At 37.3% G+C, this 18,245-nt stretch overlaps 1 protein-coding gene across 1 annotated transcript in view; it reads left to right on the forward strand.

The window, feature by feature from the left end:
- adcy2a (adenylate cyclase 2a) overlaps positions 1-18,245 on the forward strand; it is a 36,289-nt gene that overhangs the window by 12,296 nt on the left and 5,748 nt on the right. Inside the window, exons 4-19 of the mRNA XM_028425315.1 lie at positions 6,891-7,040; positions 8,256-8,404; positions 8,541-8,652; positions 9,186-9,313; positions 9,622-9,780; positions 9,936-10,068; positions 10,146-10,319; positions 10,411-10,454; positions 10,628-10,708; positions 10,894-10,963; positions 11,197-11,294; positions 11,391-11,475; positions 13,438-13,575; positions 14,614-14,733; positions 14,839-15,023; positions 17,805-17,889. Of these exons, the coding sequence (XP_028281116.1) occupies positions 6,891-7,040; positions 8,256-8,404; positions 8,541-8,652; positions 9,186-9,313; positions 9,622-9,780; positions 9,936-10,068; positions 10,146-10,319; positions 10,411-10,454; positions 10,628-10,708; positions 10,894-10,963; positions 11,197-11,294; positions 11,391-11,475; positions 13,438-13,575; positions 14,614-14,733; positions 14,839-15,023; positions 17,805-17,889 (1,911 nt within the window). The remainder of the gene's footprint in view (positions 1-6,890; positions 7,041-8,255; positions 8,405-8,540; positions 8,653-9,185; positions 9,314-9,621; positions 9,781-9,935; positions 10,069-10,145; positions 10,320-10,410; positions 10,455-10,627; positions 10,709-10,893; positions 10,964-11,196; positions 11,295-11,390; positions 11,476-13,437; positions 13,576-14,613; positions 14,734-14,838; positions 15,024-17,804; positions 17,890-18,245) is intronic.

Consider the following 18,245-nt stretch of genomic DNA (forward strand, 5'->3'; position numbering starts at 1 on the left):
TTAGCATAGCAGGTGAGCGATAGAAATTCTAATGTGTTTTTTCAAATACTTCATTAAAAGGTCACTGTCTTGCCAGCAGTATTGTTTGTGTGTAGAATGTTGAAGCAGTTGGAATATTCACACAAAAAATATAAAAAATATAAAAATATCAGGAAGGAGATTGTCAGGGCAATGCATAGTTTTCAATTCTGATTGCCAGTATACAGAGCTATTGATAAATCTATTTTTTTCCCATCCAAATCATGAGGGTTGCTTCTGTTTTAAAGTGGCTTGTTGATTTTAATGTATTTTTCACTGAAGTGACATGTACAGTTACTTCAGAAGAAATATAACTGAATATTTATGTAAATCTAAAATCCTCTTCTCCATTAATTTTCTGTTTGTATTGCAATATGTCTGCTCTGTTTCTCAGTCACAGCAGCATTGCTGCTGTATCACTGAAAAACTGGCCACAAGTGACTATTAACCTTAATAGGTCAATTTTCTTTCACAAGGTGATGCCACTAAGATGCTTTGCAGTCACTAAAAGATGGATACGTCTATAGGATTTAGAGAGGGGAAGAAAAAAAAGTCTGTTTTTAGTTGCCGCCCTCTTCTTTTATATATAACCGTACCATGCAAGCTGGCAACTGGGCAGCCTGGGGCTGTTAGCTGGCTGGTCACTATCTGCCACCTCCTCTTGTGCATCAGGTCAGTTTGTTTGCAAGCACAATTTGAGTGGCAAAACTGCCAGACCAGAGGTGCTCTTCTAATATAGGTGCAAAAGGTAAAAGAAAAGCAACAAAGGTTGTTATAAATTATAATATCTCTAAAGATGAATTACATTTTAATCACCTGATGCCAGTGTTAAAACAGGCAACATTTAGAATTTTGCCTGCATTGTACAGGCTAAATAATAAACATCACAGTTCACATATATATTCGCATTCGCATATTAAGTAGACTATCTTCATATTTTGTACAGTATGTCTTGTCAAATTTTTACTCATCTTGGTGTCTCACTTTAGGGAAAAGGCTCTCTCAGCGTTATCTTCAGAGGCCTTCATATCATTATTCCAGGCAGCACTGACTGGCAATCGCAAAGCTTCTGTCAAGGCTGAGTCACCCTCCTCTCCTATAAAAGGGGTTGACATAGCGTCACTTTTCATCCATTTTGCTGTACTCACTTAACACATTGTCTCTGCTGACTGCTAACACAAGTGCCTAGCTTACCAGTCCAACCAACCAAGTGAACAGATTGGTCTTCACAAGAGGAAAGACTTCTCTTTAAGCTAAACGCACCACAAAGCTTCTTTTGGACAAAGAAAAGTTGATCACCTACACAAGTGTTGAATTAATACATTCCATCATCAGTCTTCCCTAGCTTAGCATTAGTACATAAGGATAAGCTATACAGTACATTTTACTTAACCATAACCACTATACCCTGATAACAAGAACAAGTTGTGTCACCTAAGCACCTGCTTACCAACAAAAAAAGCTTAAATTGAATGACTGGCAAAGGTGCTTTTATAATTAATGGTGCGTGACACAAGCATCTCCACTATTGCCCAGTACTGGCTGTGTTATTTATAAAGATTTACAACCACAGAAAGACTTGTCACTCATGATATCAGAGAACAGGGGTTAATGGGGTAAGTTATCTCAAACTAAAAAGACATTGCTCAAAGTAGACAGATTGCTGCTCAATTGGAAGTCATGATAGCACACTGGGTAAGATGTGACTGCCAAGAAATTATTAATGCTGTTTTCTTCGAGTATGTTAACTGTGCTCATGGCCAAGTATGTCTTTTGTGGCCATGATGATAGCAGAGGAGAGATCAGGCATAGTTAGCACAAGTACTATAGGTGGAGTCCTCACTCTCTTTATGTCTAAAAAACCTATTAAAATTATAATATGATAAATAATAAATAAAGCAAAATAACCAAATGTGTAAATAATTTCCTTGTTTGTGGGAATATGCAATTAATGAAAAATGAGTCCCCACAGGTTCAAGCTTAAGCTGGGAGAATTGTACTTTTCTACAGTATGACTGTGATGATAATTGATATTCCATCTATGCAGGCACAATTATGACATGCTGATATGATTTTGCACCTGTCACTGATGTAGTTTAACTCTCATCATTTAGTTTGTAGTGACTTGAAAATTTATTCAGCATGCCACAAAAATAGCACTCTTTCATCGCAATATTGCATCTGTTCAAACTCATTTCAACAATTGCTGTAGTTTGATGCTGGTTCTCACTACAAAACAGCATTTAACCAAGGCAGCTAACAATCGCATGGAGATGAAGTGAAAAGCATATAAAGTACTTTGTACTATAGCTGTAGTTTGACCTGTGCACAATATGCTTGGATTTACTTGGACTACTTTTTTTGGATTAAGAATAAAATTTATATCTGAATATATCTAAAGTTGGGTTTAAAATACTGTAATCTGCTTGGAAGCACTTTGTCAAAAAGATTAATAAGAAATCCTGTGCTATCTATAATCTCCACTGTTGTTTAGAGACATTTAAGGGACTACATTGATTCCAAAAGGAGTTAGCTTTGTATGTCTAGATACTTTAACTACACATAGGTTCTTTGTTCATGTAATATATTTAATAAGCATTGATTTATGCTGTTCCTCACACAAATTCTGGGATCTCTAAAAGAAATGTGAAGGCAAGAATGAGCACAGTTGTACAGAGATTCAAAACCATGCTAAGCTTTTAGGAGAAATTGGACACTGGTATCAATTAAATGTGTCAATCAGTTTAATACGGTTGCCATACATTTAATTGTAATTTAATTGTAATTAAATTTAATTACAAATCTGTAGACATGATGCTTGTTGTAATGTCTAATGTTAAAAAATCAGTAAAAAAATAGAGCAAATACCTGCTAGCAACCTCAGAATGACACAAAATCTCCAGGAAATGAATAGGTGAGTTGTTTTTCAGAAAGTTTTAATATTTTAGATGTATTCACCAGCATGTTAAAGAGAGTCAGTCCATCCTTCCAGAGATTTGTAAATGTCAACTATTAAATGTCTACACTCTTAAGTATTGTTGCAGTGTGCAGTCTACCCCAACCTACCCAGGTGGCATTAACTGAGAAGGAACCATGCTGACATCTTTTTGTTTGTCAAGTTTATATTACACAACATTATTGTTCAGGCTCATTGGAGCCTTAATGAACCAGTTCGTTTACTGAAGAGGTGAAAGCTTCTTGATGGATCCAGATAGCAGGAATATGCATAGAATGTTGTATTATATATTACTTTTTGTTTGTAAAATGTTAGGAATATTCTGGCAGCTCATTGTTGAAATGCATACCTTTTGGTAGTTATTCTCCACACTGCTTATTATTTACTGTTATTGTTACCATGGTCAGACATGGCTTTTTTAAATGATGGAGGTTGTGTAAAAATACACCCTATAATAATGTGTAGCCTCCCAGGTCCACTGAGCAAGTTGATACGTTTTTTTTAATTATTTTTTTTAATAAATGTAGAATGGGTAGAACCTAAGATTATTCAGATTTTATCCAAACTGACTTGAGCTTCAAAGCGGTGTTTAAAATTATTCATGTGTGTGACCCACTATGTTTTTGTATCAGAACTTCTGTCTGACTCAAGACAACCTTCAGTTGCATATTTTGTTAAACATTTTTGAGTGCAAAATCATCAATAATTCATCACAGCACTCACACTTTATTTAAGCTTTGTCTGACAGGATTTCACATAGACTCAGAGTCATCGCAGCTGTTGAATATTACATATGTTACCTTTTTAGGGCTGCATTGGAATTTAAATGAAGGTTTTTACCTTTTGTGACTTATAATTTAATTTTCACTCTTCCTTTTTTTCCCTTATATCAGCCAATACAGGTCATTTAAATGAGGTTCACCCACACACTAGTGTTAGATAGCTGTTTTTACACATGGTAGTAAAATAACAGCATTAATGGCCTTCATAGGACTGAGCTCTGATAACCCCAGAATTCACCAGCAGGGCTCAAGGCCCTTGAGAGATCATTCTCACCTAACCCTGCTGTTATCTGTAATTGGGTACCAGCGAGTTACGAATGATCCGCACGGCCAGCCTATTTACACACCTGACCTTTGAGATGGTCCAGTGTGTCAGCGTCCTGTCAGCTAATAGAGTAGAACCCGTGTTTAACTGAGTGTAATCTGTTGTAGTGAAATAAGAGGAGTGTTTTTTTGATGGCCTTCTGGAGGGCAGGTTTATCAAAACATATGGCGGTAATATAGAAAGAGTCAATTATTTTCAATGTGGATGCATTTTACATTTACACATGCCAGTGTTTCTATAGCATACAGATCCCTCTTTGTAGAAGCTGATGGGTCTTTGAGATGAGCTCTTTGCAATACTGTGTATTTTATAGCTAGTTCAGTAACAGCACTACTTTGGCATCTTAGATGTCAACACCTCACTAAACTTAGTGTGGCATTCGTTATTTTTTTAGCATGTGGTGAAATATCAAAATGCTATATCTGAAGGAAAGAAAAACTCCAAGGGAGAATTTTACCTGTCCAAATTTAGATGTGAAGTATGCTAAAAGGAATCATTTCCAATGCTTTATAGATCTTGCTTCTTAAATACAGCACATTTTCAATTTTTTGTGTAGTTTTTAGCTTTTAACTATAACTTAACCCTGCCTACCTGCAGTTATTAATTTAAATCTTACATAAAATGCAAGCGCTGCAAAGATGACAGTATATATTGCCAGTTAAACAAGTATTGATGTAGTGTTTGCACTATATACAGGCTGTGAGCTGAAAGCTCTTTTATAAAGCACCTTACAAAGGCCCCAGTCCTATCTGTTTGTGCCTGTTTTCAGTCATTTAGTCTTCTTGTCTGAACCCTATGCTCTGAAACCTATCCTGCAGCACAGGCTCAGACTGTTATGTCAGCGTTTCCATTGAAAAAGGATGATCATGAAAAAAATACAAGCTTGTAGTTATTATGTTTTTTTTTATTATTTTGAAAAAAAGTAACAGGGTTTTTGTGTCTTTTTTCAGTGTTTTTTGAAATGTACAGTGGAGAGATAAACTCAGTGGTCAGCAAGAGAGGACATCTGTCCCAGTTACAGTGAATAGATATAAACATAAACTCAGCCAGCAGACCACACTCATGTACTTGGCCTCTCCCCTTGATGTTTGCTTTTGTCAAATATAAAAGAGAGACAGATACATTGCTGCTTTATCCATGGTGTTTTATATTTCTGTCTGATATATGGAACTGCTGTAGAATGTATACTTCATTCACCTCTGTATGGGTTCATTTTTTGGTTGTGACTTGTTTATAGGCATTGCATGCACTAGGCCCTAGTTATGGAACTCTATATATATATAGTAGTATAACTACATGCAGTTTATGTGTGTGTGTTAAGAGCAATCAATATCCTTTGTTGACTGGAAAAAGGCTGATTGGAGTACATTAGTTGTAAATGTGTGTGTGCATGCTTGAAAATACTTGACATGGGAAGATATATTCTCAGTTCTTTTTGCTCTGTTGCTACTGGAATATTTATATGCTAGAATCTATATGCAAGAATCTATAGACTGGAAAAGGGTGACCATGAGACAAGGCAAACTGATTAAGAGACAGTATGAAAGAAAATAAAAGTATAATCTGAGAAAATTATCTAATTATTCCATGTAATTTACCATAAAATATATTGACACATCCTATAACATTTGTTCCACTAATGGAGCTTCCTGTGCAGTGCTGCTATAAGTTATGCATGAGATGTGTGAGGAAATAGGCCACTGTGAAATCAAAATAAACAGAATAGACAGCACTTTTCACAGATTTGCACCACTATGGGAAGGGTGAAAAACCTTGGCTGCATTTATCCTTATGTGTCAGATTTTACACAGAAGGTCACTGTTTCATTTTGTCTATATTTGTAGTGGGTTATTGACTGAAAAAGTGGCAGTGCTGTTGCAGTTACCTTTACTGTCCTGCTTCAACATCATTTTGACTCTAATATTTGTTCTCAAAGTAATAACACTGAATACAATACAGCATAATCTGTAAGTATCAAATACATGGTATGATATTGATTCTCTTTTTATCTGTTATGCCTAAAGCCTGTTTTTTCCAAAAGTGTTAAATGGATGAAACATCTGAGACCTCTATGTTACTGTCAATTATTAAAGCTAGTGGGCCATCAAATGTCAATTAAGTGAAGCCACAACATGTTAAACCATTAGACTGAGAAGACACACCATTGGGTTTATTTCTCATTTAGTTTTCATTTCTCTTGTTGTGCAGTTCTCTTGCAAAGTAGAGCTAAGGTTGAAGAAGACACAGTCAAGCTGTGTGTGAACAATACGTGATGCTATTTTTAGAAAATAAACAACAGAGCAGGGGCAATAAAGGATCACACGCATCAGATTTTTTTTTTATTTTCATATTGTGTTGTATTTCTGTATCGCTAAGGTCACCTGCAGGGGCAAACTGTTTGCTTTAAATATCACTGATTCACAGGAAAATGAAATGAGTGTTGTGCATTTTATATGCCACATTTCCTTTAAACACAGTGTGTGGTGGTGTTGCATGTCGATGTCACTGCAGGATCTCAGTAGCTTAGACCCAGTATCCTCAGGAAAAGATTGTTTTATGGCTGACTTTTTTATGACTGGCAACTTTTCTACAATTAGACTATGTGATTAGGGATTGAAGCATATTGCTGTTTTCACAATGAACATAAGAAAACTGTAACCACTGAATATAATTGACTTTTTCTGATATTTGTTTATTTATATGCAATAGATAATACACCAACATTTAGTTTTTTGCAGCATTTATTTATTACTATTTTATAGCTTGATATGTGTGGTCTAATTCAGATGTTTTTTTGCTTTCTGTACAGATCTTGGCCAATGTTATTATTTTTATGTGTGGCAACATGGCTGGGGCGTACCACAAGCATCTGATGGAGTTGGCACTTAAACAGACTTACCAGGACACCTGCAACTGCATCAAGTCCCCAATTAAACTGGAGTTTGAAAAGAGGCAGCAGGTAAAATGATCAATATCTATCAAATAGTATTAATAGTGATAATGACAACTACAGTACTACTGAGCTTTACATTTTCAATATATTGTTTACTAATCTGATTTGTTATATCCATAGAATATAACACTCAAAATAATTTCTGTTATATCCAAGACTTACAACAAAAATTGTATTCATGCAGCAGTTGGTTCTCCCATTCATGATTTCCACCCTGCGTGCTATGAAGCAGCATATCTTCTTGTAAATATTAAGGTGTTTGATAAAGGCTTACCAATGCAAGAGAATGAGGTGTAGCTTAACCACAGCTGCTGGACTTCAGCTGTTTGAGAAGGAATTAATAATTTGAGGGTGCATCCAGCTGTAGTGAAAATACTGGCATAGGGGTGGAGCTGGTGGATTTAGCTTCTGTTATTAGAACTGCTATGAGAGAAGCTGGGAATGTTTGGGGTGGAGCGCTTCACAGTTGCCCCGGAGTGGTGCTGCTGCCTGTGACAGATGGTAGTAACTGTGCAGACACATTTCTCTCAGGCGCTCAGTGGATTCATAATATATGCTGTTTGCTGCATGCTTTTATCCGAAGTGCTCTGCACTATAGTGAATGCATACATTTTTAGGTCAAGTGGTCCAAGGAAGACCATGTTTTTCATCAGATACCTAAATCCCTTCACATAGAAGAGTAGTGCAAGGGAGATGATCACTGGTTGTCATGTTGGAGGTGACATTGGCTTAATTGTGCTTTTTCTCTATTTTTAACTTTTGTTTGCCCTAAGCTAAGTTACTGTACTGGGCAGATTGGCTCTGAGTAAAGCCTCCAGCCTGGGAGAAAAATAGAGAGATGCCTTAGCTACTGCTAAATGTGAGAGAAATCTGACTTCTGGCAATGAAATAATGAACACTTACTTTGCCTTATAGCAGCAAATCAATCTGACACAAACTACTGACCTTTACTTGACACTTGACCAGTCACGATGTTTTGCCTTCTTTTGCCGTTAAAACATACTATCTTTTAATTAGATAAACGTAAAAATATCAACTTCTATAAACGTGCCAAATGCGCAGTTGAGGTATTTAAAAAATGTGATTTCAATCTTGAAACCTTTTTAACAGTTACTACAGATGTTAATTATTTTAATAATTGCACTTTTTGTACTCAATTTTCCCAACAAGCCCTGTTTGCCATGCTAAATTCTTTCTCTGGTCTTGTGTTACTGCCATTAGGAGCGTCTCCTACTGTCTCTGCTGCCAGCTCACATTGCCCGTGTGATGAAAGCTGAAATCATCCAAAGACTGAAAGGTCCAAACTTTGGCCAGATTGAGAACACAAACAACTTTCACAACCTTTATGTCCAGAGACACACTAATGTCAGGCATGTATTATTCTGATTTATAATTGTTTAGTATTGTAAAACAGGTGTGACAGTAGCTGTGTGTGTGTGTGTAGAATACATTTACATAAAATGTTTGTGTATACATATTTATTTGTTGTCGTTTTACCCTCTGTAGTATACTTTATGCTGATATAGTTGGATTCACGCGGCTGGCCAGTGACTGCTCACCTGGAGAGCTGGTGCACATGCTAAATGAGCTGTTCGGCAAATTTGACCAAATTGCCAAGGTAAATAAATTATTAGTTTCTCATACAGTAGACTTTAATTTAGGTAAAGGGTAAAGGGTAAAGTCAAGTCAAGTGCATAAATATCCCCTCCAGACATGCTGAAAAATGTACTCTGCTTTAAATAAGGCACATTTTTAAAATGACATATGCCCTCTGCATTATTGACAAAGTGTTTACCTGAGGGGATGAATTTCTTGAACCATCTTGTATAAAACAAAACGTTGATTAAGACACACTTGTAATAGAAGGGACCTCAGCCAACTTTTAATGATGCATCATGCATTCATGGTCACTTTTGATTTCCTAGTGATATTTCTGCAAATACCTGGTCCAACATGGACAATTTGCAGTGACGATACATTACAATTAAGTGCTGCAGGTATCTTATCAAAAGATAAGATACCATTTTTTTCCTCAGCAGTCGCTATAATAGGTGCTGTTGGAGATTTGATGTCAGCATCTAAAAATCTAAAAGCTAAGATTTGTTTAATAGCCTGTATGCTCCATAATATGTTACACCTTTTTTAATGCAGGAAAATGAATGTATGCGGATTAAAATCCTGGGTGACTGCTATTACTGTGTGTCTGGCCTGCCGGAGTCGCTACCGAACCATGCTAAAAACTGTGTGAAAATGGGTCTGGACATGTGTGAAGCCATCAAGTAAGTGCCAGTTACATAACAGTGCTGCTAAAGAATAAAAGGATTTTTGCTTGACTGCTTGCTTCTATGTGTGTCTCACTGATGTTGGGCAGAGCTTCAACTCGTCAGATTAAGGCATAGAATGATAGTAGGAAATTGGAAATACAGATTAGCATTTTGTCAACAAACTTTGTTTACTTTGTAAAGAGCCTAGGGAATAGTTGGAGTTGCAGATTTCTATCTTTAATGCACCAGGTCTAAAACATGAGTGCAATGGGTGATGAGTTTTTGTCGATCGACATTAAAAGCCTGTTTTTGATCCATAATAGGAAGGTGCGAGATGCCACTTCGGTTGACATCAACATGCGTGTTGGTGTGCATTCTGGGAACGTTCTTTGTGGTGTTATTGGACTTCAGAAATGGCAATATGATGTTTGGTCACATGATGTCACACTGGCCAATCATATGGAGGCAGGCGGTGTACCAGGGTGAGTAGAACAGAAGGACAGTAGTTTTATTTTAGCTGTAAAAAAAAAAAAAAAAAAAAAAGCTTCCTGCCTTTAACAGGTACCATTACATCGCTGCCAGCTCCATGGTTAGGTTCCACAAAAGACCATTAATTGACTGAACTGTTCTTTACCAGGCGAGTCCACATCACCTCGGTGACACTGGAACACCTGAATGGTGCCTACAAGGTGGAAGATGGGGATGGCCAAGAAAGAGATCCCTACCTGAAGGAGCATGGAGTCATCACATATTTGGTCATTAACCCAAAGGTACTGTACAGTGTTACATTCAATATTGGACGCTGAAGAAATTGCTATAAAATAAGGCAGTTTTCCCTTTTTTCCAGGTTGAGCGCCGGAGCCCGCAGCATCATTACCGACCCAGACACGCGGATGGAGCAAAGATGAGAGCCTCAGTCAGGATGACCCGCTACCTAGAGTCATGGGGAGCTGCCAAGCCCTTTGCCAACCTACACCACAGAGACAGCATGACTAATGAGAATGGGAAGATCAACACTGCTGTGTGTAATTTTTTGTCTACACATGTTGCCATTTAGGTGTTGAAGTTCATCTGTAGCTGCTAACCTGTCTCTCTTCTTGATCTGCTCTTAGGATGTCCCGATGGGCCAATATCACTTCCAGAGGAGATCAGAAAGGCAAGCTGCTCATTTTCCAGCTCCAGCACAATTTTCGTTGACAGGATTATCATTCTCCTTTTACATTAGACACAAGCGATAAGATGGTTAATAAGACTAGCTTTTTGCTAGAGGCTTTGATGTGTGTGACGGATTTTATGTGAACTTTAAGATATTCTGCCTTTTTGCTGAAGGACAAAGTCTCAGAAAAAACGGTTTGAGGAGGAACTTAACGAGAGGATGATCAGGACCTTTGATGGGATAAATTCACAAAAGTAAGTATCATTTTCTAGCTGATAAGACGCTATATCATAAAAAGCATAGCATGGAGTAGAATACAGTATGTGAGTATATGTAATACTTGCTTCTTCATATTGCTATTGCAAATTGCATAACTTTAAGCCATTTTTTTCTGTATTCTGTTTTTATTTGGTCTATAACAACATCTTTATACTTCCAGACAGTGGCTGAAGTCTGAGGACATTCAAAGAATATCGCTATTCTTTCACAACAAATCCTTAGAGAATGAGGTAAGAGGCTGTACAAGAAACCTGGTATACATTCTCTGAATGTATTGGTGCAGCCGTTTCAAAGGGAATTATGGAACACGTTGTGCTGCTGCCTACCTTTAGCCTGCCCTGAAATCTTGTAAATTATATAGACTTGTAATGTCTGAGTGCATAATAGAGATACTTCTGAAGTGACTGGAATATCTGTTTAAAAAGCCGGTTAGTGATGCATAATACTTTTTTCTTTATCTTAGTACAGAGCAACAACCTTGCCAGCCTTCAAGTACTATGTGACCTGCGCCTGTTTGATCTTTTTCTGCATTTTTATTGTGCAGATTCTTGTCCTACCAAAGTATGTAAACTTAATATTATTATGTCGCTTTGCTGTGTATTCTAATGCAAAAGCTAGTTGCACTAAACATCAAATTCGTTTTTGTGTTTTTTGTAGGACAGCTATCTTAGGAATATCCTTTGGAATGGCTTTTCTCATCCTTTCCTTGATCCTCTTCATATGTTTCATTGGACATGTCTTGGTGAGTTGTGTGCCTCTTTCAGCTTTGTTCGCTGCAAAACATGGTTATTTTAGATACTTTTAGATGAAAACCCATATTTACCAGGATACGACCTTTCTCTAAAGGAGCTCTTCTGTCAGCAATGTTTATCCTAATGTCTTAAGAAAGGCCATGAGTGATCTGTGTGCCCCTCTGGTCGGCTTAACAGCCCATTAAGTGGCCCTCAGGTCAACACAAGTGCCATTTTGGTGTGACCATGGGGCTAAAATCCTTCCTCAGACTACAGAGTGTGCACATCATTGCTTTGATGCTTGATTCAGAGCACAGGTACTGTGTACAGATTCAACAGTAAAATGTCATACTAAAATATTTTCCTATCCTTATCTGTATGCTGGCACACACAAGCAGACCCTTGGTAATCTGGGGCTCATACCCTGTATATGCCATATCTTATAACTTTGCAAAACATTGTTTAAAAGTGAAAAGCTTCCTGTTGCAATTGTCTGCATTGGCTTGCATTTGTGGGTGTTTGCACTGGTTTGTGTTTCGCTTTATGAAAATTGCATGTCCTCACCAAAGTTTGTTCAAGAGCTCACCTGGATGGATTTTTATTTTAGTTTGGAAAATCTAATTATATGATAAGTTCCAGTATGTAATGAAATGTATGAAAAAGGGTTATTCAGAACATGATCCTGATGAACTATAAATAGTAAAATTTGAATTTCTTAAGTGCTTAATTTTACATTTTTTCTCCAAATTGGGTATTATGTGTCAGTCAGTTGAATTTTTAAACTCACCAGCATGCTTTATTCAGTCCTGATGGTTTTCATTTTCAGTCACGAAGTAAAGGTATTGACCTACTTAGCATTTCTCAGAAAAACCTTGTCACTGTTCAGCAGAGAAAATGCTGGTAGGGTACCTTAGAAAGGTCATGTTGAGGGGAAAAAAGCTTATTTCACCTACTTCTGCAGGATAAACCATTTATTTTGATGAACAGGAATGAAAGTAACACATAAGCTTACTCCAAATGCTGATTCTATCTAGATATGTGCACCCAAGAAAGATGGAGAAGATATTATCTGAAATCGTCCTTTCCTCACAAGTGATTAATCATTAAAGTACCAAAGCAAATTCTTAAGGTTATTTGATGATCTAACCTAGACTGGTCACTGCCTATCATCACATTTGGTACCCAAATAAACTCTGGCAGCTTCGTTTTTGCATTTTATTTCTCATTTAATGTCTTCGTCTGCCATCCTTGGTGTATTGCATTGAAACATACACACCAGCTATTAAAATGTCACATTCAGTTAGTCCCACTGATTCTCTGATAACGCTCAGAGATGTTATGAGCTTCTATTGTCTTGGAATGAACACTGAGCTGAATGCAGTGCTGCAAAGAGGCAAACCATTTGTCTATCATTGACCAAAATTGCGTATTATGCAAAAAGATTTTATATTTGCATCAGTAAAAAGTCATTATTTAAACATATTAAAAAGGCAATCTGTCTTCTACCTATATCCACAGAATGGAATCAGTTCTAGTGTGGATTTTCTAGTGCTGTTATTACCGTACATGTAATTTGAGTCATAATGCAGTGTGCCATTAATTTAATAGGAGCCCTCCTCATAATTGATTGGCTCTTGAACTTGTTGATTGACGCTGCTTAGAGAATCAGGAGTTAGTCACTAATAGGTGCTTCAGCGCATGAACTTGTTACATATAGTTTTTAAAATGTATTTCAGAGTAAGTGTCGTTACTCATCAAAAACAATGATTATGTGCAGAATAATTTGTTTTTGTGCACATGCTCATACACATATATGCCCGATTTACTTTTTTAATTACCTCACATATGTGGTCTCCACTGCTCCCTGTGTGGTCTGTTTGTGACCTTTTTATAGGTCAGTTTCCAGAACCTCTTGTATACCAAGGCTCATACATTGCTATATTCATGCCTTGTGTGTGTGTGTTTCCCTGCAGCACTGCAGTAAAAGCTCTTCCACTTCTTGGATGTGGCTGCTGAGGTCATCAGTCATTATTGCCAACAAGCCATGGCCCCGCATCACTCTCACCATGACAACCACAGCTCTAATACTCATAATGGCTGTCTTCAACATGGTAAGCTCTTATGTGCAAGGTGCTGGACCAAGGGTGGGGTAATGCTTATTAGGCTTCAATGGGAATAAAGTGTCACAGTCCTGCAGATTAAGCTCTTCTTTTTTGTGACTGCATTTTAATTAGAATGTAACAGTATGCAACACTAGTTGCCACTAGTGATAATAAATGAATAATTTCTTTATATACAAAATATCATCATTTTTGCAAAATCAGAATTATTTTCTCAAAAGAAATGGGAATTATTATCATTGTCTTAAAAAAGTTATTATATGCCTCAGTCTCCATGGTTAGGGGCTGTGAATGCATTTTCATGTGGTATTAATCAAAATGCTTTCCATTTGTTTATTAAGCCTCAGTCGTATTGGATATTTCATCACACAATCCTCTCTAGAACAATGCATTCTTTGCATTGTGTCTTATCAGCTGACTTTCCCACGTATAATACAGAGAAAACCATTTGCATGGTGTGATAAGGAAAAAATGTATACAACATTTTTATTGTTGCACTGCTTTTCTCAGTTTATTTTCAGTTTATCTGATTGAGGTTTATTTCTGTCGAGAAAAAAGAAAAAAACATAAAGGCTCAGGTGGAACAGTACCCTGAGGCCTGAGAGAAAGCAGTGTGATAAAGCACGGTGTCAGGACCCTGGTTTAGACCTTCACACAAATCGATTCCAGAGATTATAATCATGTTTTGTGTCTGACGTGGGTCAGTCGCTCTGGGCGGATGTACCAAATTAACTTGGCTTTGCTCAGTGGAGCAGCCAATCCTTGTCTCATCCTGTGGGCTCTCTTTAAAGGATATTATTGAATGGTTGTCACTATTGGCCTCTTATCTAACAAGATTCTATTTTCCTCCTGCAAGTGTAATGCAGAGTAGTTCATCTTTTCACATGCTGACAGCGAACGTAAGCAGATAGAGAAAGTGTCCATAATTTGCATGTGGGGTGTCGTCAGTTGTATAAATTCGAATTGCAAGATGTTAAAGCGCTTTTCAAAATGAGGCAATTTATTTTGGCTTTGTGTTTTTCCTTGCAGTTCTTTTTGGAAGACAATATGTTGCCTCCAGTTTCTGTTTACAATTCATCCAATGAAACCCTGTTTTACCCTAATGGGCAACGAACTGCCTTCACTGGAAAAAACAATTTCTACCTTCCTGTAAGTGAAATTATGGATAACATTATTTTTATGAAGAAGCTGTTGTATGTTTTCTAAATGTAAAATTAAATACGTGATATGTTTATCTGCCTCTTTTTTGTCTAGTATTTAATTTACAGTTGCATTCTGGGCCTGATTTCTTGCTCTGTGTTCCTGAGGATAAACTACGAGCTGAAGATGATCATCATGTTGACAGCAGTGGTAGTCTACAATGTCATTATTCTACAAACACACGCCCCTCTGCTGGATGAATATAGCAGATTTTTGTACAACACAGAAATTCTGGACAGGTAGGTGCACAGTGAGCACACACAGTGAAGCATGAGAAAATAGAAAGGCTGCCTGTGGTTGCCTGTGAAACAAAGTGATGGTTGTGTTGAGATGATGGTCATATGCCATTAATGCTGTTAATTAATGGAGAACCATGGCCATATAAAGACATACAGTATTAAAAGGCAAATGTAAAAAAATATGGTGATAACCTTGACTTTGTCTGCATGGTTGACACAAATGGAGGCACCCTCAACTGCCAGTGCCACCATAACAAATACTGAACACACTTTATTCTCAGAAGTCCATAACTGTTGAAATCATAACACAAATATGTATTTACTTACAGGATTCATTCATTTAATGCTGTTATAGTTTTCTATAGTGAAGTGTATACGATTGTGCTGTATTGTATATTGAAAGCAGATAGAGAGGGGTATTTGACCTCGGCTCAAAAATTAGTTAAAGCACTACGTCTTTTGTATTGTATTTAAATTAATTATACGTCCTCAGGTGGGGTTGTGAATGATGAGACACTCATTTGAATATCGACATAGATTACAGTGAAAATTGAATTACTTAGTTTTTGCATATTAAACATCCACAAATGCATCCACTGCAACAGTCTGCTATACACTTTCAATGTCTTTTGTCCAGAAATGGGAAAAAGGACCATTCTACAGAGTGCTCAACTAATTTATGTAGTTATTGAAGTGTGTGAAAAAGCTGATTTTGCATAACTCATGAAAAAAAAAATGGAGTGACTCTAGGTTTTACTAAAATGCTGCACAAAAAGCTTGAAAGCAAAAACTAGTATAACTAGCAAATGTCATAATTAGGTACTTTGAAGTTAAAAATGCTTGGCTTTGCATGGAAATCGGTGTTCTTGTTCTAACAAACATCACACCCGGTCCTGTCTCTCAGTAGAGGTACACACTGCCACACTGCAAGCAACCAACACTCTCACCTTAAATATATGTAGGTCAATTTAAAGGTCAAACACTTGGAAACGGCAATGAAATCAAAGTACTAGAAAGCAGCCTCCTGAGTCGGATTTTCAGTCAGTCATGGGCGAGTTCCTAACTGTGACCTGTGGTTAATATAAGAATTAGTTCCTCCACACGCTACTTTACGTTTACGTTCTCTCCTTTTAATGAATTCACTCTATTTCATATTCTGCATTCTAATAGCTGTCTGTTTTGCCAGCAGGTCAGGAAATGCACTGCTTAGGAAAGAATGAGTAGTGAAATGAGCTAATAGGGAATGAAGCCAGTTATTTTGGCAAAGTGTGACATGTGTGAAGTCAAGTAAGGCCAAACAGTGACATACGCTTGATAGGAAGAAGCCCTGGGGGCCTTAATAGCCAGTGTGGTTTCATCAGCTGATTTGACAATGATGTACCATAGGGAGGTGGACTGCTGGAAATCTGCTCAGTGGAAATAAATGGAACAAGATGTAGGCTAGAAAAATCAAATAAAAATGTACAGATGAACCCACATATATCAAAGAATAGTACAATAGATTAGTGATAAAGCCCTCTATCCCCTCTGAAGCATGCACACTAAGTACTGTGGGACGTTTGCTACCACAGAACAGCCAGGAACACTTTGAGGTTTAATTCAGCGCGTTTATCTTGAGTCAACTAAAAATGAAAACATATGGCTTCTACAAACATCCTTTTAGGAAGCGATATAATCATGACTACATCCAGCACCCCCTGCGTCCCTGTGACAGCAGAGTTGTGGCATTAGTTCAAACTTGGCTTCCCTGTTGTCAGGATGAGAGCTAATGGGATTCTCCATGCTGTTACTGCACCTCTAATAAACAGCTCCAATACTAAAAAGCCTACTTACAAATGAAATGCTTTTGAATGTAATGGACAAAGAACTCCACACTACCACTAATTTAAAAATTATAACCTCCAGAGCCACTAAAATATAATTCTTTTTAGGAAGGATTTTTTTAACATTAGCAACAACAAACATGACTTTGACCCAATCTCATTTTAAAGGGATATAATTCTTATATTGGAATTCTTTCATGTTTGCTAGTTGACTTTGTGTCACTAGGAAGAAAAATGTCTCTACCTCTGATTTGTCTTCATGTCAACACCATCTATTCCCAGACATCACTATTAACTCTATTAGAGCATTGATTGGATAAACCGAGCGAGTGCAGAACTTGCAGGCTGTTTTCTCAATTGTCTGCTAAGCTCTGCCCCAGATAAGACTAAGAGTCACATTAATATGCAAAATGTGTTTCCTTAAATTAGGATGCAACAGTCATCATACACATAGATCCTTATTAGGGATGACCACACCTCACTGCTGTAAAAAAAAAAAAAAAAAAAAAGTTTTACTTTTAATTTTATTGATTATTGAGTGTGTGGTTCACTGCCCTGTGGAGATGGAGTCTTAAATTTAGCTTAAATGTTGGAAGGTGGGAAGTTGAGTTTTAAGTATGTTTATAGTGCTGAGATTTCACAGCTTATAAACATGTTAGGAAATGTTTCTAGCGGATGCACCCTGGCAGGACAACTCAGCCACTGAAATGCAAATAGAAAACAAGCTCTCGTTACAACAAAGCAAAAGTGACAGTCTGAAGTAAGTGACGGCTTGGAATAAAATGGTCTGCTAACCAATCATGAGACACATGTCAGTACTGATTGCAATCTGAATTTTTTAATTAAATGTTCTCACACTTCTCTGTCTCTCTTTCAGTCTGTCACACTTTATCTCTGTAGCTTTTTTTCCACACCTCACCAACACATTATTTTCTTTTTCTTCTCTCAAACCTTCAAGACCAGGAGTTCTCAAAGACCTGAAGACTATGGGCTCTATCTCCCTCTTCATCTTCTTCATCACCCTGCTTGTGCTTGCCAGACAGGTAAGTCTTCGCTTTAATAGTTTGAATGACGTTATCGTCTGTCTTCTGCTGCACATTTTACCTCCACAGCTCTAAAAGTAGAAGAGCACTTTTCAGCTTTGTGCCATTATTATCTCAACATCACCCTTGCACACGTTTACCTCAATTTACTCTTGTGAGGAACAGAGTTCTGAATGATTTGTTGTACCAGAAGAAGCAGTGCAAGTGTAGGAACTTTCTTAGATCAGTGGAGTCATGCTGTGCCATAAAAGCTAGCTTTAGTCATGTAAATACACAGAAAATTGCACTTTAGACACTGCAGGTGTGTTTCTGTGCATCTCTTTAGTATCTCAGGGCTTGGTGGGGAAATAACAGCT

Source organism: Parambassis ranga, chromosome 16, assembly GCF_900634625.1.
Source record: "Parambassis ranga chromosome 16, fParRan2.1, whole genome shotgun sequence".
Lineage (NCBI taxonomy): Eukaryota > Metazoa > Chordata > Actinopteri > Ambassidae > Parambassis > Parambassis ranga.